At 55.3% G+C, this 25,319-nt stretch overlaps 2 protein-coding genes across 8 annotated transcripts in view; both read left to right on the plus strand.

The window, feature by feature from the left end:
* Positions 1-21,119, plus strand: part of CLTCL1 (clathrin heavy chain like 1) — a 113,212-nt gene extending 92,093 nt beyond the window's left edge. For 3 of the 5 annotated variants that reach the window (XM_003905212.3, XM_009216776.3, XM_009216778.2), the window contains 10 exons: positions 294-401; positions 3,442-3,609; positions 3,683-3,832; positions 8,394-8,525; positions 12,339-12,449; positions 12,704-12,874; positions 16,822-17,043; positions 19,652-19,733; positions 20,336-20,375; positions 20,604-21,119. In XM_003905212.3, the coding sequence (XP_003905261.2) occupies positions 294-401; positions 3,442-3,609; positions 3,683-3,832; positions 8,394-8,525; positions 12,339-12,449; positions 12,704-12,874; positions 16,822-17,043; positions 19,652-19,733; positions 20,336-20,355 (1,164 nt within the window). In that variant the 3' untranslated portion in view covers positions 20,356-20,375; positions 20,604-21,119. Of the gene's footprint in view, positions 1-293; positions 402-3,441; positions 3,610-3,682; positions 3,833-8,393; positions 8,526-12,338; positions 12,450-12,703; positions 12,875-16,821; positions 17,044-19,651; positions 19,762-20,335; positions 20,376-20,603 lie in introns of all 5 variants that reach the window. The other 2 variants (XR_001892133.2, XM_009216777.2) reach the window with 2 other exon arrangements.
* Positions 21,120-21,201: 82 nt separating this feature from the next.
* SLC25A1 (solute carrier family 25 member 1) lies at positions 21,202-25,038 on the plus strand. Of its 3 annotated transcripts, none has more exons than XM_003905211.5 (9): positions 21,202-22,021; positions 22,358-22,465; positions 22,557-22,656; positions 22,734-22,872; positions 23,382-23,466; positions 23,636-23,740; positions 23,889-24,004; positions 24,086-24,159; positions 24,343-25,038. In XM_003905211.5, exons 1-9 carry the CDS (start codon positions 21,481-21,483, stop codon positions 24,455-24,457), a joined length of 1,383 nt encoding a protein of 460 aa, XP_003905260.3. In that variant the 5' UTR covers positions 21,202-21,480; the 3' UTR covers positions 24,458-25,038. The 3 variants fall into 3 exon arrangements, with proteins under 3 accessions (XP_003905260.3, XP_031511963.1, XP_031511964.1); XM_031656104.1 differs by lacking the exon at positions 21,202-22,021 and adding an exon at positions 22,101-22,212; XM_031656103.1 differs by having other exon boundaries at positions 23,889-24,159.
* Positions 25,039-25,319: the final 281 nt, after the last annotated feature.

Here is a 25,319-nt window from a genome sequence, read left to right on the forward strand (position 1 = left end):
CCAGTATGACTTTCCCGCCACCTGAACAAAACTCAGGGCCTAAGAAGTAATGCACGAACTTTCTTCTTTCTGTGGTCTTAAGCACCTCCTTGGCCTGCTGCAGATTATAAATGTCATATTTTTTCCTCCCAGTCTTGTACAGTTCATCCTGGAGTTAGCTACTTGTTCAGAATCCAACTTAAAACACCCCACTGGCTGGTATTTCTGCATTTGCAACTGTGTCCCTTGTAAGTCAGCTGCTGTGGTGCTGTGTCCTGTCTTGGGGACCCTCACGCTTGCCCTCCATCCCCTAGGTGTGCTTTGCCTGCGTGGATGGACAGGAGTTCCACCTCGCACAGCTGTGTGGTCTTCACATCGTCATTCATGCAGATGAGCTGGAGGAGCTGATGTGCTATTACCAGGTGACCAGATGATCTCTGCTGGTAATGCAGATGACAAGTGATGCCTAAATACTCCACACAGAGGCACGGTCATCCCCTTAGCATGTGACCGTCACAGTGCTGCATCTGCAGATTTGAAGCATGGCCCCAAGGGGAGAATTCATGTGTTAGACGGTCATTTATAAACTAAATTCAGTTGCCTTGTTAGCGATCCTTGACCTCATGGCTGGCTGGAATTTTGTGTTTTTAAAGTTCTCTCCCTCCTTTTGTGTTATTGGGCCTTCAGAAACTCAGTCAGTGGCTTGCATGCCGGGAACAACCCTTGGCGGGTTGCTGAGAATACTGGGCTGGTGTTGACAGAGCTCCGGTCCATAGCCTAGTTCCCCAGTGTGTAGCCCCAGGAGTCTGTTTATCAATTGCCATAGGGACAAAGCACGGGCAAGAGAGGGAACCCCACATGGACCCTTTGGAAGGGCGGGGCCCTGTGTGTTCATGCTGTAGGTGGGCTCTCTTGAGTGGTTGGTAGACAGTGATTTGTGTGTTTAGGGACCTGGGCTTCCACTTGTGGGATTCCTAGAGCTGCATGACACTGCAGGTATGGTTAGTCAAGGCAGATGAAGATGGGATGGACTCTGCTCAGCAGTGTTACCATAGCCATGGAACTTGAGCCTCAAACCCCTCACTACATCAGACGTCGTCTGGAGGGGCTCGCACCAGCACCAGAGTGTCTAGATATCAGGCTGGGTGTGATGGCTTTTCAATGAGAAATGCTTTCCCACCCCCAGAGAGGCGCCTGAGAAATGAACTGGAAAGCCAACAGGGAGGGTAATCAACCAGTACAGGGCTGACAAAAGAACAATTTAGTCAGCAAATATTTGAGTACCTACTATGTGCTAGGCATTATTCTCAATAATTGTATCAGTGAACAAAACAGAAAAGCCTCTATTTAATTGAATTGGCATTCAGCAAGGTTGGCAGGCAAGCAACAAACCTAGTGAATAATTGTATAGTGTGTTTGAAGGTGATGAGTTATAGAGGAAAATGGAGCCGGTTTGAGGGCATGGAAGTGCCTGGATGGAGTTTCATGAAGGGGCAGTCAAGGTAGCAGCAATTGATGGGGTGACATTTGAGCAAAGACCTGAAGAAACAGAAGGATTTGGTCATGAGGACATTTGAGGGAAGGGTCAGTGGCCAGGCAAAGTCCTGAGGCAGGAGTGTGCTGTGTGTTCAAGGAAGGGGCTGGAACCAGAGATGGGGCAGGGAGGCTGATGGAGGGCCAGATCTCAGGCCGTTAGGAAGGCCACGGGCTGTACTTGGGATGGATGCAGGGCTGACCTGATGGGGTAAAAGGATCATGGTGGCTCATGTGCTGAGACCACATACTTGAGAAGTAGGGACAGGAGCCAGGAGAGCAGCTAGAGGCTGTTGCAGTGGTCTAGGCGAGAAGGGACAGTGACTCTGACTAGGGTGGTGGTGACAGGGTGAGAGGTGATCAGGCCATCAGGACTGGGTATGTGCTTTAAATGAGCAGCCACCCTGATATGCTAATGCACTGATGTAGAGTGAGAGAGAAAAGCCCGGGAGAACTCCTTTTGGTTTTGGCTTGAACAACTAGAAATACGGAGTTATCACCAGTGGATGAGGGGAAGACTGAAGGTGCAGCGTGGGAGGTAAGGACAGGAATTACTTTTTGGACATGTGGTGCTAAGTCTTGAGCTGCCTGCTGCATGTTCAGGTGGGAGCATTAGGTAGGCAGCTGGAGACAGATCTGGAGCTCCACAGAGGAGGAGCCTAGCTAGAGCAGTGAACCCGGAGTTGCTGACATACAAGTGATCCATATCTGTCTGTTTGCCTGCAGTCCCCTGGGGATGAGTGTAGGTGAAAAGACCAGACTGCCCAACAGGGATGGGCTGAGGAGGAGAGCAGGAGCAGCCAGTACAGTGGGAAGAAAACCCAGAGAGTGTGCTGGCTTCTGGATGCACTGGGGAAGAGGGAGCGGTCAGCAGGGCCAGGGGGATGCTCGTGACCTGAAGCTTGGGGGAGACTCAGCCTGATGCTGACTGGAGAGAACAGGGAGAGGAATGGGAATGGTTGCTGTGAGGAGTCTTTGCTGCAAAGGGAAGTAGAAAAAAATGGGTTGGTAACTAGCAGGCACATTGGGTCGAGAGGAGGTGTTTAGGACAGGAGGATAAGTGGGATGCTTGCTGAACCCAGCTGTGGAGAGCGAAGATAAGGCAGAAGAGAAATGAGGAGTCACTGGAGCAGTGGCCTTGGTAGGCAAGCAGGTGGGATGGAGCTACAGGCTGGGCAGATTCCAGACAGGAGCACAGGCGGCGTGTCTGTAGCTGATTGGGGGGTGCAGATGCTGCTGGCAGACAAGTATGCCACTGGGAAATGAGGTTGGTCTGAGAGTGGAGGGGGCAAAGAAGGTGTCCTCCTTAGGAAAACAAGAGGCGTGAGGTGATCCTCTAGGTTGGGCCCTCCCAGGGCTGTGGTGGTTAGAGTAAAGGGAAAGGGTCACATGGCTGGGTGTTTCTCCAGGGTTTCTGCATGCTGAGCAGGCTGTAACCAGACATCTGGTCTTGTCCAAGGAGCATGTCAGAGGGGTGTAGGGCTGAATGCAAGGGGCTGGCCATCATAATTAGGGACACAGTGAAACAACAGCCACATGGCATCGTGAGTGGAGTTGAAGGCTTGTTGGAGCCAGGATCTCAGTAATGAGCTGTGGCAAGGGATTAAAACAAATCATTCCCAGACCCTGTTACCACCCACTTCCTACTTTTTTTCTAATTCTTTTCATAAAATTGGCAATACTAATTTGCACTTACTAAACTTGAAAATTGTAGTGCAGTGTGCCACTGGTAATTGTCAGATGATCCAATAAGTTGCTAAGTAAATGGCATGATCTGTAGCACAGTATGTACACACGTTTTCTTCACACGTGCCTCCTCGGGATCATTCCCAGTCACCAGCACGGTCCCTGCAGCGTGGGCATGGGCTGGAGGGTGGCTGCCGGAAGCATGCAATCGCGCTGCCCCACGTGTGGCTGTTGGTCTACTAGGATCGCGGCTACTTTGAGGAGCTGATCTCAATGTTGGAGGCGGCCCTGGGCCTGGAGCGGGCCCACATGGGCATGTTCACAGAGCTGGCCATCCTCTACTCCAAATTCAAGCCACAGAAGATGCTGGAGCACCTGGAGCTTTTCTGGTCCCGTGTCAATATCCCAAAGGTACTGTGTGCTCCTGACAGTCTGGCAGCCGTGGCCACATGCGGCACAAGCCGACCCTGGCCTCCTTGTCCAGGTTCTGAGGGCTGCAGAGCAGGCACACCTGTGGGCTGAGCTGGTGTTTCTCTACGACAAGTACGAGGAATACGACAATGCTGTGTTCACCATGATGAGCCACCCCACTGAAGCCTGGAAGGAGGGTCAGTTCAAGGACATCATTACCAAGGTAAGAGGGGATACAGAGCACCAGCTCCTGCCAGCCTCTGCCCTATTCTGGGTGCGGGGGAATGGGCAGGTGGGAGTGGAATGAGTGCCAGCATGCCCCGATGCTGTGTGTGCATTCACTTAAAGTTTGAGTCCACCACCCTCTGGGCAGATCGTGGTAATTCCATCTTTGAAGGGAACTGACACTTAAGAAGGGCAGGTGACCCGTCTAACGATGCACAGCTGAGCTGTGGGCAGGGTCAGGCCAGCATGCAGCCGTGTCCCTATGGCCCTGTGACCCTGCCTGCCCCTCCCACCACATCACGCCCTCGTGGCCAGGCCTCAGTTTGCTCTTCCTTCTGCCCTGTCAGCTCAGGGCTCCCACCCCCACTTCCTGTGGTTGTTTTTCACCATCGGACCATTTTTTTTTTTAATTCATGTCTCTCCCCAGCACCAGCGGCCTTACCTGTCTGGGAGTGGGCCTCCATCCTGTAGCCTCACTGGGCTAAACTGGGACCCAAGTTCCTCTGCCAGCAGCCACAGTGTTGGATGGTGTCGGGTTTGGGTGCCATGGTCAAATGAGCCCTTGTTATTTTATTTCCTGGTCTCTTAGAGAGTTCAGCGTTAAGACTCACCCTTCTCCAGCTCTGTATGTGAGTTTGGTGAAGGGGCTGGAATTCTTTATCCTCAGTCCCCATCCCTTTGCATTGGGTATCTGCACTTTGTGCCATGGTCCTTGGATAACTAACTGGTCACAGTCCACTATGACTGGAGTGGCACAGCAGTGAGCTGTGGCCTCGCTCATGCACCTTCTTTTCCGCATGCAGCTACTGAGGGTGGGCGTGAGCGGCAGGTGGGCTGCCGGGTGAGGCCTTCAGCCTCTGCCTTTCCTGGGAACTATTTGAAGGACCTCAGTGTTGAACACCAGGCCACATACCTGAACTTCTTGTTGGAGGACATCCATGTTACTGGGCATGGTGGTACATGAAGGTGGAGGCCTTTGATGGGGCGTCCCACCCTGAGCAGAGTCTGCAGGTTGCTGGAGGGAGTGTGGCCAGGCCATACCTTACTGTGGCCTGGCACACATGGCTGGTGCCTTGTAGATTTGTCTGTGTGCTGGAAAATCCATACTTGATCATTCCTGTGTGTACTTTATTCACATTTTAACTCCTCTGATATAAGGGTGTTTTTAAAAATTGTTGAGCCGTGGTGGAAGTGGCCATGCTTTTGTTTCTTAGTGGCATATAAAATAATAGCAGGACAGCTGAGACTCGCTGTGTGGGAGAGCAGCGTCTCTCATCTGGTGCCTGCAGGGCTGATGGCAGAGTCCAGTTCCTTGTGTGACTCATGATGCTTCTACTACAGCCTGCTGTGTAGGAGACAGACACTGTCAGCTCAGGTGTGAAGGGGGCAGGAGGATACTCGCCAGTGCAGGGGCCCAATCAGATGGATGACATCCAATCTATATTTGGGGGCATACGATAGCAGGAATCCACTTAGCCATAGGGCTGGGCCAGCAGCAGCCTGAGCAGGGGTGCTTGCTAACTCAGACAGGGGGGTACCCCAGCTCAGCCGTTTGCTGTCTCTGTCCATGTGGGTTAGGGGTGTCACCGCTGTGAACCTCGTTATCCCATTGATACAATGGGCATCATGTTTCCCCCTGACCAAGTGGTCCATGGCAGGTGCCTGGCATCCAGTGGGCACTTCTTTCAGGTCGTACAGCACAGCACACCAGCCAGCTACCCTGGAGCTTGTGATGGAATCTGAGCTTCAGTTTTCTCTTCTTTTGTTTTATTATTATTTTTTTTTGAAACAGAGTCTTGCTGTGTCACTCAGGCTGGAGTGCAGTGGCGCCATCTCTGCTCACTGCAACCTCCACCTCCCAGATTCAAGTGATTCTTCTGCCTCAGCCTCCCAAGTAGCTGGGATTACAGGTGCTTGCCACCACTCCCGGCTAATTTTTGTATTTTTAACAGAGACAGGGTTTTGCCATGTTGGCCAGGCTGGTCTCAAACTCTTGACCTCAGGTGATCCTGAGAGGTGAAGCCAGCTGGACTTCCTGGGTTGAGTGGGGACTTGGAGACTTTTTGTGCCTAGCTAAATGACTGTAAGTACACCAATCAGCACTCTGTGTCTAGCTAAAGGATTGTAAACACACCAATCAGCACTCTGTAAAAACGCACCAATCAGCGCTCTGTAAAATGGACCCATCAGCACTCTGTAAAGTGGAACAATCAGCAGGATGTGGGCAGGGCCAAATAAGAGAATAAACCTGGCCTCCGGAGGCCACAGGCAACTGAGCTCGAGTGCCTTTGCGGTGTGTGGAAGCTTTGTTCTTTTGCTCTTCATAATAAATCTTGCTGCTGCTCACTCTTTTGGTCTACACTACCTTTAAGAGCTGTAACACTCACTGCGAAGGTCTGGGGCTTCACTTCTGAAGTCAGCGAGACCACAAACCCACTGGAAGGGAGAAACTCTGGACACATCTGAGCATCTGAAGGAACAAACTCCAGACACACCATCTTTAAGACCTGTAACACTCACCGTTATTCTTGAAGTCAGTGAGACCAAGAACCCACCAGAAGGAATAAATTCTGGACACAATCTGCCCGCCTCAGCCTCCCAAAGTGCTGGGATTACAGGCATGAGCCACCACGCCCAGCCTTCCGTTTTCTCTTCTATGAAACAGGGATACTACCATGTCTTCTGGGGCGCTGGCTGTCCTTGCTGACCGTGCTAGTGGGCACAGGCCTACCAGAAAGGGCCAAGAGAGCACATGATACCAGGTGTCCTGCAAGGGAAGCTAGGACTGCTGGTGCCCCACTTCAAGTCTGCCCACTCACATGGTGCCCTGCAAGAGCCTCAGTGAAATAGGCTTGTCCTTGGATGGTTCATCTCCTTCATGGGAAGCCCGAGGAGCCTTGTGGTTGGCGGGGAACCAGGTGGGGCTTTGAGGAGGTGATTTGCCACAGAAGATGAACTTGAGCCCCTACCCTCCACCTCAGCCCCACATCACATCCTGACCGCCCTCTGCTTTTTCAGTGTCTAGTTGAGATCCCCCCGACCTAGCCCTGCTGCTGCTGAGTAAAGGGCCAAGCTGGAAGGCTGCCAGGTCCTACAGCTCCAATACGAATGGACCCACAATGGCCTGTGGCGGAGTCTGGGGGCCCACCAGTGCTGTAGGTGGAGATTTGTGATGGGGCCAGGTCACCATTCTGCTCTGCATCCATGGTGGCAGGTACTGGGGACCTTGCTTCCTGTCTGGGTCAGAATCTTTGGTGACAGTGAGTGCTGTAGCACAAAAGGGAAAGAGAAGGAGAAAGAAGATACTCTGAAGTGATAAGCCATAGAGGGGTCATTAGAACCTTTTTAGTCAGTAGACCCCATCGGGCCCCACATTTTTGCCAGGTCACCCAAACCCAGCAGTGCTGGAGGCTCCAATGGTGACCACCCTGGGCTCCCAGCATGGCTTTAGCTCCAGCTGTGCCCTGTGCACACCCCAGGACCCCCCCACACTCATGCGGACACATTCATCACCACTGGCTTAGTTCATGCCCATCTGGCTTACATGCTCCCTGAACAGAGCTGTGTCCAGGCCCTGGACATCGATGCCACAGTCATCAGGCCACCAAATGACATCGCTGGGGTCGGGCGTGGTGGCTCACGCCTATAATCTCAGCACTTTGGGAGGCCGAGGCGGGCAGATCATGAGGTCAGGAGATCGAGACCATCCTGGCTAATATGGTGAAACCCCGTCTCTACTAAAAATACAAAAATTAGCCGGGCGTGGTGGCGGGTGCCTGTAGTCCCAGCTACTCGGGAGACTGAGGCAGGAGAATGGTGTGAACCCAGGAGGCGGAGCTTGCAGTGAGCCAAGATCGTGCCACTGCACTCCAGCCTGGGTGACAGAGCGAGACACTGTCTCAAAAAAAAAAAAAAAAAAAAAACAACAATGACATCGCCCAGCAAGAAAATGGTGGCAAACCAGTGGGGAAAGTGCTGAGAGACACAGCAGCCTGGCTAGATCTCGAGACCCAGGAGCACAGGCACAGGGTCCACCCAGAGTGGTCCACTCTCTGCATGGGCTGACCTTCGGGTCTCACCCAGGGTCTGAGCACCACAGTGTTTCAGCTCAGAAGCTTTGGGGATGTCACAGGATGTGCTGTCCAGTTGGTTATGGCTCAGGCTGAGGCTTCAAAGGAAGGCTGGGGTAATCTTGCTTGAGTGGAAGCATACTGTGTTGTTCAGTTTTGCTGCTGGGCTTCATTCTGGCTGATTACACTTCATTCATTCATTCAGCAGATACTGGTTGAGTGTGGACCCTGCATCAGATACTGGTGTGGTTGCTGGGTTGAGGCAGGAAACCCTGAGACTAGCCTCTTAAGAAAAATGGTCGGTGTGTCAGTGCTGGGAGACAAAATACCTCAGGGATGGGAGGAGGCACCTTCACAGGCCATTGAGTCTTATAGAGGGTAGTCGTGGCAGGCTTCAGTAGTAAAGTGCCATTTGAGCAAAAACTGGAAGGAGCCCTGGGGTATCTGGAGACAGGGACAGGAACTGACCCTCAGGTTTGCTCCCCGCAGGTTGCCAACGTTGAGCTCTGTTACAGAGCCCTGCAGTTCTATTTGGATTACAAACCACTGCTCATCAATGACTTGCTGCTGGTGCTGTCACCCCGGCTGGACCACACCCGGACAGTCAGTTTCTTTTCAAAGGTGAGTCAGCGAAAACCCCAGGTAGAAGAGTGTACTGGGCTAGCTCTAACAAAGTCATCTGAATGATAGCACCTTGATAAAGAGCTTTTGAAATGACCCACAGCTAACTTGAAGATTCACCAGTGTATCAAACTGTTTTAGATTTCAGACACAGGAATACCTCCCGTATCATGCTTCACTTTATTGTGCTTCTCAAATTCTGTGTTTTTTAAAAGATTAGAGGTTTGTGGCCGAGTGTGGTGGCTCACGCCTGTAATCCCAGCACTTTGGGAGGCCGAGGTGGGCAGATCATGAGGTCAGGAGATCAAGACCATCCTGGCTAACACGGTGAAACCCCGTCTCTACTAAAACTACAAAAATTAGCCGGGTGTGGTGGCAGGCGCCCGTAGTCCCAGCTACTCGGGAGGCTGAGGCAGGAGAATAGTGTGAACCCAGGAGGCAGAGCTTGCAGTGAGCCGAGATCGCACCACTGCACTTCAGCCTGGGCAACAAAGCAAGACTCTGTCTCAAAAAAAAAAAAAAAAAAGATTGGAGGTTTGTAACCCTCATTGATCAAGTCTGTCAGCCATTCTTCCAACAGCATGTGCTCACTTCGTGTCTCTGTGTCACAGTTTAGGATTTCGCACAATACCTCAAATTTTCTCATTATATATGTTATGGTGATCTATGATCAGTGATCTTTTTTTTTTTGAGACAGTCTTGCATCGTTGCCCAGATGGGAGTGCAGTGGCATGATCATAACTCACTGCAACCTTGAACTCCGGGCCTCAAGCAGTCTTCCCACCTTGGCCTCCTGCAGTGCTGGGATTATAGACTTGAGCCAGTGCACACAACCAGCAATCTTTGATGTTACTATCGTAATTGTTTTGGGATGCCACAAACCATGCCCCTATAAGAAGGGGAACTTAATAGATAAATGTTGTATGTGTTCTAACTGCTCCACTGACTGGCCATGCCCTGGTCCCTCTTCCTTTCCTTGGACCTCCCTATTCCTTGAGACACAACAACATTGAAATTAGGCTAATTAATGGCCGGGCATGGTTGCTTACGCCTGTAATCTCAACACTTTGGGAGGCTGAGGCGGGTGGATGACCAAAACGGATGGATCACCCGAGGTCAGGAGTTCAAGAGTAGCCTGGCCAACATGGTGAAACCCCGTCTCTACTAAAAATACAAAAATTAGCCAGGCGTGGTGACAGGCACCTGTAGTCCCAGCTACTTGGGAGGCTGAGACAGGAGAATCGCTTGAACCCAGGAGGTTGCAGTGAGCTGAGATCGCACCACAGCACTCCAGCCTGGGCAACAGAGAGAGAGAGATTCCATCTCAAAAAAATAATAAATTATTGTGCATTTCAAAATAGCTAAAGGAGAAGATTTGAAATGTTCCCAACACAAAGAAATGATAAATGCTTGAGGTGATGGACATCCTAATTGCCCTGATTTGATCATTCCACATGTGTATATGTATCAAAATATTACATATGCCCAATAAATATGCACAACTATCATGTATCAATAAAAAGTTGGAAATAAAGACACCAGTATATAAGGAAAATATTCATATATTAACAGAAGTTTGGAAGAAGTGGATTCCAACCCTCATGGATGACTTTGGGGGTTCAGGACTTCAGTGGAGAAAGTCACTGCAGATGCGGGGGAAACAGCAGGAGAACTAGAATTATAAGGGGAGCCTGAAGAAGGGACTGAATTGCTGTAATCTTAGGATCCAACTTGAACAGATGAGGAGTTGCTTCTTAGGGATGAGCAAAGAAAGTGGTTTCTTAAGATAGAATCTCCTCCTGGGACAGACGCTGTGAACATTATTGAAATGACTACAAGGGATTTAGAATAGTGCATAAACCTAGTTGATAAAGCAGCAGCAAGTTTGGAGAGGACTGAGATCAATTCTGAAAGATGTCCTACTGTGAGTGCAGTGCTGTCAAAGAGCATTGCATGCTGCACAGCAATCCGTTTGTCTGTGTTGTTGGTTTTGTTTTATGCAACGCAAGTCTAGAGTGGTCTTACATAAAGGGAAGAGTCAGTCAGTGAGGCAAACCTCATTGATGTCTTTATTTTAAGAAATCGCTGGCCAAGCGCAGTGGCTCACGCCTGTAATCCCAGCACTTTGGGAGGCCGAGGTGGGTGGATCACGAGGTCTGGAGTTCGAGACCAGCCTGACCAACGTGGTGAAACTTTGTCTCTACTAAAAATACAAAAATTAGCCAGGCACGGTGGGCGCACACCTGTAATCCCACATACTCAGAAGGCTGAGGCAGGAGAATCACTTGAACCCAGGAGGCAGAGATTGCAGTGAGCTGAGATCACGCCACTGCACTCCAGCCTAGGCGACAGAGCAAGACTCCTTTTGCCCAAAAAAAAAAAAAAAAAAAAAAGGGAAAGAAAGAAGTTGCTGGCTGGGCACAGTGGCTCATGCCTATAATCCTAGCAATTTGGGAGGCAGAGGCGGGCAGATCACCTGAGGTCAGGAGTTCAAGACCAGCTTGGCCAACATGGCGACACCCTGTGTCTACTAAAAATACAAAAATTAGCCGGGTATGGTGGCATGTGCCTGTTAATCCCAGCTACTCGGGAGGCTGAGGCAGGAGAATCGCTTGAACCTGGGGGCTGGAGGTTGCAGTGAGCTGAGATCAGATCACTTCACTGCAGCTGGGGCGAAAGAGCAAAACTCTGTCTCAAAAAAAAAGAGGCCGGGCGCCGTGGCTCACACCTGTGATCCCAACATTTGGGAGGCTGAGGTGGGTGGATTACAAGGTCAGGAGTTTGAGACCAGCCTGGCCAATATGGTGAAACCCTGTCTCTACTAAAAATACAAAAATTAGCCAGGCATGGTGGCGGGCACCTATAATCCCAGCTACTCAGCAGGCTGAGGCAAGAGAATCACTTCAAACTGGGGTGGGGTGGAGGTTGCAGTGAGCTGAGATCAGACCACTTCACTCCAGCCTGGAGGACAGAGCAAGACTCCATCTCAAAAAAAAAAAAGAGAAATTGCTACAGCCTTTCCAGCCTTCAGCAGCCACCACTTGGATGAATCAGCAGCCATCAACACTGAGGCAAGACCCTCCACAGCAAAAAGATTACAACTCACTGAAGGCTCAGATGATTGTTAGCATTCTTTAGTGCTAAAATATTTTTAATTAAGGTGTGTACTCTGTTTTTGTAGACATAATGCTGTTACACACTTAATAGGCTACAACATAGTATAAACATTAATTGGCCAGGCGCGGTGGCTTACGCCTGTAATCCCAGCACTTTGGGAGGCCAAGGTGGGCGGATCACGAAGTCAGGAGATCGAGAGCATCCTGGCTAACAGGGTGAAACCCCATCTCTACTAAAAATACAAAAAGAAATTAGCCGGGCATGGTGTCGGTTGCCTGTAGTCCCAGCTACTCAAGAGGCTGAGGCAGGAGAATAGCATGAACCCAGGAGGCGGAGCTTGCAGGGAGCCGAGATTGCGCCACTGCATTCCAGCTTGGGCGACAGAGCGAGACTCCGTCTCAAAACAAAAACAAAAACAAAAACAAAAAAACATTAATATGACTCTGTTTATTGTGACATTCACTTTATTATGGTGGTCTGGAACCAAACCCCAGTGTCTGTGAGGTGTGAATGTCTCTGGTGACATTGGCGTCCACTGAATCACCCAGACAGTCCTCTTTGTGTGAGTATAGGTCTTTTGGTTCTAGGTGTCCAGAAGGTGCCTTTGAATGGTACGCACATGCCCACCTGTACCCCTGCCTAGTGTCCCCATAACAAGCTTGGCCAAGTGCCTTGACAGTTACCCCAACTTGTTAGGCAGGTCAGCTGCCCCTGGTGAAGCCTTACCTGCGGTCAGTCCAGAGCCACAACAACAAGAGTGTGAATGAGGCACTCAACTACCTGCTGACAGAGGAGGAGGACTATCAGGTGGGTGTGCAGGAGGGAGCCCTGTCCTGGGTGGGCTGGGCTTCTCCCCTGCAACTGCCATTCTGTTCTCAAAGCAGGCTGCCTTTGCACAGGAGAGTATGCAGGCCTCACAGGACACCAGTGGATGTATGGGTAGGGGCCCTTCTAAGGCCGTGGTGATAGCAGCAGCCATCAAGTAACACAAGGTGTCTGCTCCATGTGTAGGCAGCCCATGTCACAGTGTCTCATCTCTCACAGAAAGGCTGTCTTCCTAGGGCTTAAGGGCATCTATCGATGCCTATGACAACTTTGACAACATCAGCCTGGCTCAGCGGCTGGAGAAGCATCAGCTGATGGAGTTCAGGCGCATTGCAGCCTATCTGTACAAGCGCAATAACTGGTGGGCCCAGAGTGTGGAGCTCTGCAAGAAGGATCATCTCTACAAGGTTGGTGGCCCGGGCCCCTGTTTCCTCCCACCTTCCTGCCTTGGTATACTTCCTGATGCTTTGGGGGTCACACCCCTTCCCTCTTGTTCCTGAGACCTGGCTCTGAGCTTCACCAGGGGATCCTCATGGTGGGTGGGGGGATTGGCATTAAGGGGAGACCATATTTAGAACATAGGGTAAGAATTGGGAGTGAGTTAGAACCCCTTAAAAACTGTTTGCATTGAAAGACTTACAGAGTCTTAGGGAGTTGATTCTTTTCACGACAGTTACGTGTGAGTTTCACTCTACCAAAACACAATGTGGCAAGATTCACTTTTTGACACCTACTTTACTTCCTATAAAGATTTGGGAACTTACCTGTAATCTCAGCACTTTGGGAGGTTGAGGTGGGCGGAGTGCTTGAACCCAGGAGTTTGAGACCAGCCTGGGTGACATGGCAAGACCCCATCTTTACAAAAAATTAGCCAGGTGTAATGATGGACATCTGTGGTACCAGCCACTCGGGTGGCTGAGAAGGGAGGATCACTTGAGCTCAGGAGTCAAAGGCTGCAGTGAGCTATGATCACACCACTGCTCCGTAGGCAAGAGTGAGACCCTGTCTCCAAAAAAAAAAGATTTGAGGAATTTAAAAGCCTAAATTAAAATCACATTCAAAGGCCGAGCGTGGTGGCTCATGCCTGCAATCCCAGCACTTTGGGAGGCCAAGGTGGGCAGATCATTTGAGGTCAGGAGTTCAAGACCAGCCTGGTCAATGTGGTGAAACCCCGTCTCTACTGAAAATACAAAAGTTAGCCAGGTGTAGTGGTGTACTCCTGTAATCCCAGCTACTTGGGAGGCTGAAGCAGGAGAATCGCTTGAACCCGGGAGGCAGAGGTTGCAGTGAGCAGAGATCGCGCCACTCCACTCCATCCTGGGTGACAGAGTGAAACTGTCCCTGAAAAAAAAAAAAAGGAAAAAAATAAATAAATCACATTCAAAACATTTGTTTCAAAGCTGGGTATAGTCCTGTGCACCTGTAGTCCCAGCTGCTTTAGAGGCTGAGGTGGGAGGACCACTTGAGAGGAAAAACAGTGTGTTTTTCTACTGGTGAGAGGTTTCTTAGTATCATTCTCAGACCGGTTCTCAGACCAGGATCCGGGCATCTGCTGGACAGGTTGGGCTGCCTGGAAGAACCACCAAGACCCCGAAGGCATTAGCATCCTCTGCTTGGCCTGAACATCTCCCTGGGGGTGAGGTGGAGTTGTACAAGAGGGCCTTGTCTGTGCTGTGTTACGCAGCTGAGCCAATTCCCAAGGGCCCCTTGTGCCCAGAGACTCTGGACTTGACCTGAGGGTGTTACTTATGGAGTTGGCCTTGGGCATTCCTGAGTATCTTCCCAGGACACATGGACACCTGCCACCTCTTGTCTAGCACAGGGGCTTCATTCTCATGGCTCCTGGGCTGTGCCTGTTGGCTGGGACTCCATGGAGGCCTGTGATCCCTGGAATCAGTGTTGCATTGAGTTTCACCCTAAGTTGTCACCTCCAGTGTTTTGGACTGTTCTGTGACATCTAGCCGTTGGTGACAGTGCTTGTGGTCCTTCCTGAGGTGCCCAAAGAGCCCCTGCAGAGGGAATGGAGAGGAAAAGCTGCTGAGGCTCTGAGACAGCACCTGGAGGTCTCTGGACCTGGCTGCTGGGAGGAGACAGCTGGGTTCAGACGCACCTGAGGAAAGGCTGCCTTTGGCTGGCTGATCATAGCCACTCTGTCCTACCCATGTGGTCCCTGTCAGGGGCTTAAACACACAGCCTCCTCAACACTCAGGCAGTGATGAGTGAGCAGGACTGTCAGTGCTGCCAGAGGCCTACTGGCCTTGCCAGCCACCCACTCCGAGCCACGTGGGTCCAGAAGAGAGTCTAGACGACACAAAGCCACAGATAGAAAGTGGCCGAGCACACGGCCGGGCATGGTTACTCACGCCTGTAATCCCAGCACTTTGGGAGGCCGAGGCGGGCGGATCGCGAGGTCAGGAAATCGAGACCATCCTGGCTAACATGGTGAAACCCCGTCTCTACTAAAAATACAAAAAATTAGCCAGGCGTGGTGGCAGGCGCCTGTAGTCCCAGCTACTCAGGAGGCTGAGGCAGGAGAATGGCATGAACCCAGGAGGCGGAGCTTGCGGTGAGCCGAGATCCCACCATTGCAATCCAGCCTGGGCGACAGAGTGAGACTCCATCTCAAGAAAAAAAAACAACAAAAAAAGAAAGTGGCGGAGCACACTTCCCCCAGAACAGTGGCTGTCAGCCAGGAGTGCCTGTGGCCCCAGGGAATGATTGGTTGTCACAGCTTGGGTTGTGGTGCTATGTATAGGAGGTAGAGGCAGGGATGAGGCCTATAAGCCCCGATGCGCAGGCGGCCCTGCAGACTTCCCAAGGTCAGCCCTGCCGCTGGAGGAGCCTGCCCTGAGGCCAGAGCTGAAGCCTCCTGGAGTCTTCCTGGAGGGGTGGCCAGGTCACAGTGTGTCCAGTCAGGACCAAGCCAGCCAGCAACAGAAAAATGTATTTCCAGATGACAGAAGTAGAATCTAAATGAAAGCTCGGTCAGTGGGGTCCTCCCACACTCACCAGTGAAGAGCGGGGGCCTGCGGAAGTACAGGTGTAGACTGGAGAGTTGGACGCAGGGACGGGGACCAGGATCAGGCTGCCCAGAGTGGCATGAGCCAGGGTGGTGATGAGAGAGGAGGGTGTGGGAGAGCCTGACTCGAGCCAGCTCCAGGCCACAGGAGCAGGGCGTTGACTGGGAGCTTCCTGGGGGCTGCTGCTACTGGAAGTCCTCTGGGAAGCCAGTGAGACAGTCCCCAAGGCCCACAGAAGAGGAACAGCAGTGCCTACTTCAGGCACATGTGGAAGACAAGTCAGCAAGGGTAGGCTGGGCCACTGGAGGGCACGGCAGGGAGACAGATGAGCGGGCATCACAGGTCCTCAAAGCGGCGACCCAAAGGCACCTGGAGCTCTCACCTGCGGGTCTGAATCCTGGTACCTTTGTGGGAACAGTGTGGGGCAGGAGGCAGCGCTCTGTGAGCAGCGTGCCGGCAGGAGAGACTTCTCTACGGAGCCAGCTCAGCACATCGGGGCCATGCAGATGTGGGCACTGGGCGTCCTCAGGGACCTCCCAAATGGAACTCAGAGGTGTGTGCTGCAGGCGATGGCAGGATGCGGAGCTGAGACCGCCACAGGGTATCCTGGAGAGCACAGGTCACAGTCAGTGGGTCATGGCCAACTCCAGGTGGAGTGGCCCTGGGCAAGTGACTACATGTTGGTCTCAGGTTCCTAGTCTCTGAAAGGGGTACTAATAGCCCCTGCCATAGAGGGCCATAGAGGGAGTCAGGTGATCCAGCACTTGCTGTGGGGCTAGAAAATAAGAGAATGGCCACAGGAAGTGCAGGCTTCCTCAGGACTGGTCAGGTGCAGGTGTTATTCTATGAATGATATTGTCTTAGACAAATACATTTGCAAGGATGAAAATAGCAGTTAGGGGTTTTTGAGCCACTTGAAAGAAAAGCACATTGCTGTTTCTAGAGCAGTAGCTGTACCCCTCCTAACTGCTCCCCTGGTATCACACGCTCCATGGGCCTGAGTGCAGCACACCTGCAACCCCTAAACCCCCATCAGTGCCTTCCTCAGAGCAGCCAGTGCACGCCCTCTGCCTTTGGGGCCAGAGTTCCTGTCTCCCAGGGCACCTGCACCTCCGTGGGCCACCTGTCCCCTCCACAGCCCCTGGAGGTGATACCTCCATTTCACCAGTGGGCAGCAGGGTGCAGGGAATGGCTCAGCCATGGGTCCAGACTTGCTCACAGCGCAGGAAGGCCTTCGTGGAGCCTGGTGCCACTCCCTGCCCTCCGGCCCACCTGCTACAGGCACAAGGCCTATGCCTGCAGGACGCCCAAGCAACCATTTGCCTTGGCTGCAGGATGCCATGCAGCATGCTGCAGAGTCGCGAGATGCTGAGCTAGCCCAGAAGTTGCTGCAGTGGTTCCTGGAGGAAGGCAAGAGGGAGTGCTTTGCAGCCTCTCTCTTCACCTGCTATGACCTGCTTCACCCAGACATGGTGCTCGAGCTGGCTTGGAGGCACAATCTCGTGGACTTGGCCATGCCCTACTTCATCCAGGTGATGAGGGAGTACCTGAGCAAGGTAGGTGCCGGGCCGGCTGCAGCTCCCTGGCCCCTGTGTGGCACAGCCCACCCCTAGCAGTGACTCTGGCCGCAGGTCTTAAGGGTGGGCCCCTTTGAGGCCAACCCAGATTCCCCAGGTAGCCCTGGCCCGCCTTCAGGAGTGGCTGCTTTCCCTGATGCTCAAGTCGTTTTCTGCCCAACATTAAGCCCCTCCAGAAAATCATCATGGGGAGTGCCCACTGGCAGCAGCCCTCCTGCAGACTCCAGTTGTGCAGCTGTCGCAGTGTGCACACTGCTGGGAGCACAGCAGGCATGCTCGTCCCCAGCCCTGGACTTCATCAGGGTGACAGTGAGGTGGCTGGCAATCCCAGCTCCCCGTGGAGCTGCCAGTGGCATCTGGGGGTGCAGCTGTTAGCATACCTGTTGGTGGTAGCTGCGTTTTGCTGAACACATAGTAGGAGTATTCACAGATGCACTGAATCTTTCTAACGGCCATAGGGAGGATGACTGTCTGCCTCACTGAAGTGACAGTACCTGATGGTAAAACTCTCCCTTGGTGTTGAAGTCCTAGGAGTCCCTGCTGGGACCTAGCTTTAGCCACTGTCCAGAGACCTGTGTCAGCAGTGTCATCTGGTACAGTTTGTTGTTTCTAACACTGGAAAAGTCACCTCCAGTAGCATCTACTTGCCCATCTAACCTCCTTCAAGCCAGATGGAGACCCTTGGAAGGCACTCATGCTGAAGCATCACTCAGTGGAGCAAGGGAAGGGAGGGGCCTCCCAGGTGAGTGGGAGGTAGGAGGGAAACAGGAAGGCGAGCTCATGCTGCCAGCTTTAGCCTGGAAGTGCCTGGAGGGCTGCCTGCCGCCTGCAGAGCCTGTAGGCGGCTGCCCAACCCCTAGTGAAGGCCATCCCAGAGGCCATTCGAGGCCATCGCCCTTCTGTAGGACAGTGTGACCCCATCCCATCTGCATAGCACGCCTGAGTGAGAAACTCCCTGATGACTGTCAAGGGGTGGGGAGGAAGGGACAGCCCTGGCCACATGGCCTGAGATGCATGGGCTGCCAGGGGACATGGACTGGTTGGATTGACAAGGGCCCTGGTTCCCCCACCACAGTGGATAGCAGCTCCCTGCAGGCAGCATGTGTGGTGTGTGGTTTGTGGTATGCAGTGTATGGTGTGCGTTGTGCAGTGTCTGGTGTGTGCCTGTGGAAGCTGCTTTCACCATGATGAGCGGGTTTTCCCATCCCTCAGGTGTCTTTCCTGAAAGTAGTCTGTGTTCTGAGAACCAGCACAAGGAAAGAAGAATATGCTTGAATCTCTTCCTGGTGGTAGAGGTCCATGGGTTAGTGTCAGAGGAACTCAGGCTCACCAGGCCTCAGGGATGTCATCGCTGTGGGGGTCAAAGTACTGTTGTGGGGATCCCCCAGGACTTTGAGGAGCACATTCCCTTTCTGTTGTGGATGATGGAGTTAGCAGCCACTATCACCTTGGTCTGCACTGTGGCTGCCCAGCCTTGGCCCAGGGTTCCCAGACTCCACTGGCCCTGGGAAGTGGTGGCTGCTGCAGCACCTGCCCTGCTGCTGCCCACCTATTTCTGCCGGGGCAGATGAGACGCCTGTCATGGGGAGAGTTCAAGGAGAGGAGGGGGCTGGCAAGGGGTTTCCCAGTCAGTGGCGTGGGGCTGTGAGCTGATTGTCAGCTTGAGCTGGGGCCCAGCTGACTCCACACAGCAGTGCTGGGAGAATGAGGGCACAGACAAGAAGCACAGTCCCTTCCTGGTGGACAGCTGGGCCCAGGGCCTCGTGGCTCATCTGGGAAGCTCAAGGGCCATTCCTCTGAGATGCCCCCGGCACTCTCCCAGTTTAGGGAGGGTACACAGGCCTAGCTCACCCCTCACCCTAGGTGTCAGCGAGTGTGCCCCCTGCTCCCTCCTCACTTCTCAGCCCCCCAGACCCCAGCTCATGGGGGCACATTCTTGTTTCTCTTTCTTACTCAGTGCGTTTGTGAGGGGATCTTAGCTGCACAGTTGCTGCCGCCCCTCCAGTGCAGTGCTGCCACCTCACTCTCTGGCCATGGGTGGGGTCAGTGTCTGGTGAAGCCTCAGGGAAGAGTGAGGAGGCAGTTTGTCCTCAGTACTTCTCAGGTGAAGTGTCTAGGTGCCAGGTGACTTGTCTCTGAGAGCCACATGATCTCTCTGCTGGTTTGGAGGGGCGGGCAAACTAGACTGACTGGATTCAGCAGCAGGCAGTGTTCCCTGCACATGGCCCGAGCCCTGCAAGTCAGTAAATGGCAGTGTCCCTGTATCCAGAGGAGGACTTGGCCCCCCATGAGCAGGCCACACTCACAGCCTGTAACAACTGACTGCCCCAGTCCCCACTGGGAAGCTCTGGGGGCCCCACCTTTTGCTCCATCTCAGCCCAGCTACTGAGGCTTCACCTCTCCATGCCTTGCTGCATTATAAAAGTGCAAGGGGTGAGGACTGAGCCACTCCACCTCTGCCCATGTGCACCTCCTCCACTGTCATTCTCCTGGAGGCCCTGTGTCCTGACCTTCCACTCTACTTTCACCTAGAGGCCGGGACTGCACTCTGTCAAGCAGGTGCTCACATGCTCTCGCCTCCTTGCAGGTGGACAGACTGGATGCCTTGGAGAGTCTGCACAAGCAAGAGGAGCATGAGCATGTGATGGAGCCGGCCCCTCTCATGTTTGGTAGGTGGCACCTGTAGCCCCCTCCCAGGTGAGTGAGAGGTAGGAGGGAAACAGGAAGGCGAGCTCATGCTGCCAGCTTTAGCCTGGAAGTGCCTGGAGGGCTGCCTGCCGCCTGCAGAGCCTGTAGGCGGCTGCCCAACCCCTAGTGAAGGGGAGGGAGTCAAAGTCCCACTGCCCTTTCCTGGCTGGGCTTTGAATGGGGATAGGAATAGATGGGTGGGGGCTGGAAGGATCCCACTGGCTGCTGGGTGTGGAGATGTGTATGTCCAGGAATGTTGGCATGGCCACTGTCCTCCCTGCTGTAAGGGTGCCTGCCTTCTGATGGGGCTGCCTGCCTAGCTGTGAACTGCTGCTGTGTCCTGCTGGGCCTGGCCCCTGGGCAGCAAGGCTGTTGCTGGTGTGTGCTGGGAGGAACTTTGCACCTGAGAACCTGCCCAGGGCAGCCTGGCTGTCGAGCAGACTGGAGAGACTGTGGGGTGCCGGGACACTGCTGGGCCAACACAGGCCTGAGGGTGTGGTGTGAGTGTGTAGCATGCTGGTGGGTCTCGAGCCTCCTGCTGAGTGTGTCCCTCCACCATTAATGCCATTCTGGTTTTTTTTAGATTTTGATGGGCATGAATGAGACCCAGCTGATTGCACTAAGTAAGTGTCCCATTTGGGGACTAGCTTATCCTCTAGCCAGGCCAGCTTCTCTGGCTGACCACACACTCCTTGCCTCTGGGTGCCTACTCTCTCGGTGCCTCAGCTTCTGGGTGGTAAGGGCTGGTCCTATAGACCCTGCTTCCTGGGCCCCAGCTACTCAGGGTAGCCAGGAGAGGACCCCTATGGGCAGGAAGAGCTCTGCTCATTGTGGGCTTTCCCCCTCTGCAGGCCAGCAGCTGAGGTTGATAGCAGGCCCTGCCAGCTTCCCCTATGGATATGCCTCTGCTCCCAACTTCACCAGCCTCCAATGTACAACTTCTGCGTGTAGTGGGCGCTGTCTCCACCCACTCTACCTGCAGAGTTACTAACTTCTCCAAGGAGTGTGTCACTCCAGCAGCACAGGGGACCCCAGTGGGAGGCAGGGACACCTGGACAATATTTATTTTTGGTGAAACCCAATGATGGCAACCTCTGAGCCATCCTAGAGCCTGGGGAGGCCAGGGTAGAGGCTGACAGCGCAAGACCATCTTCAGCCGCCAGCAGGGTCTGGACTCTGGGCCCTCCTGCTGGAGCCAGGGATTCCTCCTGGGCGCCCCCGACTGGCTGGAGCTGCCCCCTCCAGGCCAGTTTGAAGACTACGTGAACACGTCTTCAAACACGTCTTGTTTGGAGGTACCGGACCTCATAACAGGACTCTGAGCCTCCTGGCAATCTTAAATATTAAAGTCGGTTTATCCAGGCAAAGGTGCTCTGCTTGGTGCTGGTGTGGGTGGGAGGGACAGGGGCCAGTTTCCTAGGCCCCGCAGTCCATTAAAGATTTGCTGGGCCCTCTGGGGGTGTGGGACCTGCGCCCAGAGAAGCTGCCTAGGAGAATACAGCCGCTTGCATTTGGGGTCTTTCCGGACCTTGTTCGCTGAACGCAGGAACTCTAAATCCGGGAAAGGTGTGGGTGGAAACCGGCAGGTGAGTCCCAGCCCGTGGCCGCTGCGGGAGGGGGACCCGGCGGCGTAGCCCCTTCTCACCAGCCACCCGCCTTCCTCCTCCAGCTTCGAAACGTTAGAGTTCCTCAGGGACTGGGCTAGCCCCACGTGTTTTCGGGGAGGGTATGCCCCTGGCCTCCGGGATCCCCGGGGGTCCCGCTGCTTTCGCCAGTCGCGCAGACCCGAGGCCCGCTTCCCTGCGGAGCGGCATACTGTGCACCTTGACCCATAGCTCGGGGCTGGGCCACGGCTCCGCTTCTCGCAGCCCCGCCTCCCGCAGCCCCGCCCCCGCCCCGCCGCTCGCGGTCGCCCAGAGACTCGGCCATTGGCTGCGCTTTGGCCCCGCCCCTACGCCTGCCTCGGCGCGCCCCGCCCCGGCCTCAGTTTCCCGGCCCGCTTGGGGCGGGCTGGGGGCGGGGCCCGACTCGGACCACGCGGGGCGGGACCTGGAGCTGACGCGGCCGCCCCGCCCCCGGGACCATAACCGGCCGCTGCCGCCACCGCGGACCGAGCGCGGAGTTCAGGAGGCTCGGACCCGAAGCCGCCACTGGGCGCCCGGCCTCCCGCCCGCCATGGCCGCGCCCCGCGCCCCGCGCGCTCTGGCGGCCGCCGCGCCTGCGTCCGGGAAGGCCAAGCTGACGCACCCGGGGAAGGCGATCCTGGCAGGTGGGCTCCTCCGGGACGCGGACCCCACTCCCACCACGCTTCCGGGTGGGCCCGGGACACTGAGGCCCCGCCCCACTTCCGGGTTGGGCCCTGGGTTGGGAGTCGTGGGGGCGCGGTCCTGGTCCCCACCCCGCGCGCTGGGGCTCGCCCGCCTGCCGCCTGTCACCCCCGCGCCTCGCCGGGACAACGGGGTAGGGGCATGGAGTCGTGGGGCCCCAGCCCAGGTTCCCGCGGCATTGGCGCGGCGGCCGCGCCGGGCAAAGTCCGGGACGGGGGAGGGGCCCGAGCGCCAGCGGCCGGGCGGGGGTCTGAGGAGCCGGTGCCCGGTCCCTGCAGGCGGCCTGGCGGGTGGCATCGAGATCTGCATCACCTTCCCCACTGAGTACGTGAAGACGCAGCTGCAGCTGGACGAGCGCTCGCACCCGCCGCGGTACCGGGGCATCGGTGAGGAGGGGGAGGCCGCGGCGCCACGGGGGGCGGGTACCCAGGGCCGCGGCACCGAGGGCAGTGGGGTCCTGACGGCCCCCTCCCGCAGGGGACTGCGTGCGGCAGACGGTCCGCAGCCATGGCGTCCTGGGTCTGTACCGCGGCCTCAGCTCCCTGCTCTACGGCTCCATCCCCAAGGCAGCCGTCAGGTGAGGCCCGGCCCGGGGCTGCTGCGGGAGGAGGGTCTCGGCCACGGCAGCCCCTCTCACTCGCCTCCCGCCTCCAGGTTCGGAATGTTCGAGTTCCTCAGCAACCACATGCGGGATGCCCAGGGACGGCTGGACAGCACGCGCGGGCTGCTGTGTGGCCTAGGCGCCGGCGTGGCCGAGGCCGTGGTGGTCGTGTGCCCCATGGAGACCATCAAGGTGGGGAAGGTCCTGGCGAGGACCCCGGACACGCAGGGAGTACGGAGACTAGCGGCCGCACTGGCCCGGTGCTCCAGGGGCAACCGGCAAGCTGGGGAGGGTCTCCTGGACGCGGGGTGACCGCGGGGCCTTGGAGCAGGACACCTGCCACGAAGGGCCATCCGTGGAGGCTGAATCTATGCTAAAGGCAGCCTTATTTACAAAATGCTTTTATAAAGCAGAAAACAAAATGACGCGTTCACTGCGAAAACTGGAAAAGAGCGGCAAACGTAAAGGTAGAGGCGGCTCACCAGGGCTGCCCTGTGTCCTGGAGCATGGTCCGTGTGGGCTGCCCTGTGTCCTGGGGCATGGTCCGTGTGGGCGGCCCAGGGCGGCCTTGGCTACACTGCTTCTGGGGGAAGAGCTGCAGCCCCAGTTTCCTCCACCCTGGATGGGCCCTGGGCCTGCCTGCTAACCAGGACCCACTCAGGTGGCTGCCGAGAACCTGCGCTCTTGCTTCTCTCTCTCAGGTGAAGTTCATCCACGACCAGACTTCTCCAAACCCCAAGTACAGAGGATTCTTCCACGGGGTTAGGGAGATTGTGCGGGAACAAGGTGCGCCACTGGACCTTCCCGCTAGGGCTCAGGGACCTGGCCCAGGGTGGGAAGGGCCTGCACCTCCCATCCTGCCTTGGGCTCTGTGCAGCACCCACCCTCCACACACACCAATTCCCAGCCAGGGCCTGAGAGGCTGCAGGGCAAACCCGTGCCTGCCTTCCCCCAGGGCTGAAGGGGACGTACCAGGGCCTCACAGCCACCGTCCTGAAGCAGGGCTCGAACCAGGCCATCCGCTTCTTCGTCATGACCTCCCTGCGCAACTGGTACCGAGGTGTGTCTGCACCACAGGGCCCTGTCTCTGCACAGGGCCAACTGCTCTCTCCTTGAGACCACCCCTGGGCAGCGGGCACCCACCTTTTGAGGTGCTGATCCAGGCTCCTCCCGGCACCCTCTGACCACACCTTACTCCTCATATCCAGGGGACAACCCCAACAAGCCCATGAACCCTCTGATCACTGGGGTCTTCGGAGCTATTGCAGGCGCAGCCAGTGTCTTCGGAAACACTCCTCTGGATGTGATTAAGACCCGGATGCAGGTGCGGGGACTGGGAATGCGATGGGAAGGGGGCACCGGGCCAGAGCTAGCTGCTGAGCCCCTGCCTGCTGATGTCCCGCAGGGCCTGGAGGCACACAAATACCGGAACACGTGGGACTGCGGCTTGCAGATCCTGAGGAAGGAGGGGCTCAAGGCGTGAGTAGGGGAGGGGCAGGGCTATTGTCCCCACCTCAGACCTTTCCGGGCCTACCTGGCCTTCCCATGCCCTATGCCGTCCCCTTCAGGCCTCTGTGCCTCCCCCTTCAGCATCTGGGGATTGCCCTGTGCAGGGACACTGCACTGACCTGCCTTCCTCTCTCCACCCCTCCTCCCACCCAGATTCTACAAGGGCACTGTCCCGCGCCTGGGCCGGGTCTGCCTGGATGTGGCCATAGTGTTTATCATCTATGATGAAGTGGTGAAGCTGCTCAACAAAGTGTGGAAGACAGACTAAGCCTAGAGAGGCTGCAAGGGGACCGCCCCAGGCACCTCCAGAGTGCCCCACCACCTTTGTCTCACATGATTCCAGTGCAGTAGTGCCAAAAGGCCCTTCCCACGTCCCTCGAGCTCTGTAGCCTGGTCTGTGCATTGTGGCTGTCAAGTCCATGTGTCCCCCCTGTGGTCTGTGTGACACCACCACTGTGTCCTGGTGTCTGGCCCAGCCATGGCTGGGTGTGCATCTGGCCTGTGACCCCGTGCCCACTTGTCCATGTGCTTACTGTGAGCCCTGTGCCTGTGTTTCATGTTCTGTGTCATGTGACCTGTGCCCCGCCTCCCGGGGTGCCCGTGTGGCCTGGGTCCTCGGCCCTGTAGCCCTGGCCCGGTCCCAGTCCGGTGCCTTCCACCCTGCCCCGGCCTACCACAGCTGCCTCCGGGCCTCGGCCTGGCTTCACCGCATTCCAGGGGCTGCAGCCCCTCGCTTCTCCCGCCATTGGCCTTAACTGGCCCTCGGGCCCTCCCTCCGCCCGGGACAGGGTGGCACCCACCACTCTCAGGACCACCCTGCCAAGGCAGAATAAACCGGATCCTGTTGCAGTCTCCTGTCCTGTGTTTGTCCCTGTATGGGCCCATCTGTGCATGCGATTGGTGGCTGTGCCTCTGCAGGGGACCAGGCCACCTTCATCTGAGGACACTGCAGTAGGGGTACAGGGAAAGCCTAGTGTCCACCCAGGGAAGGGTAGCTGTGGCCACAGTGTTGGCTCCCTGAGAAGCCCAGCGCCAGGCCAAGAAGGATCTGGGCTGCACCCTGGCCTTCTCTGTGGCCTGTGGGCAAGATCCCATGATATGGGTAAAAGGGTGTGTTCACAAGGCCTCAG

The sequence above is a fragment of the Papio anubis genome, chromosome 16, assembly GCF_008728515.1.
Source record: "Papio anubis isolate 15944 chromosome 16, Panubis1.0, whole genome shotgun sequence".
NCBI lineage: Eukaryota > Metazoa > Chordata > Mammalia > Primates > Cercopithecidae > Papio > Papio anubis.

Bases quoted from the DNA above. Each gene is read 5' to 3' on its own strand.
- SLC25A1 (XM_031656103.1), top strand. From the start codon at position 21,481: ATGCCCCTGGCCTCCGGGATCCCCGGGGGTCCCGCTGCTTTCGCCAGT. The intron at 22,873-23,381 runs GTGGGGAAGGTC...TCTCTCTCTCAG, and splicing joins GCCCCATGGAGACCATCAAG to GTGAAGTTCATCCACGACCA. The intron at 23,467-23,635 runs GTGCGCCACTGG...GCCTTCCCCCAG, and splicing joins GGAGATTGTGCGGGAACAAG to GGCTGAAGGGGACGTACCAG.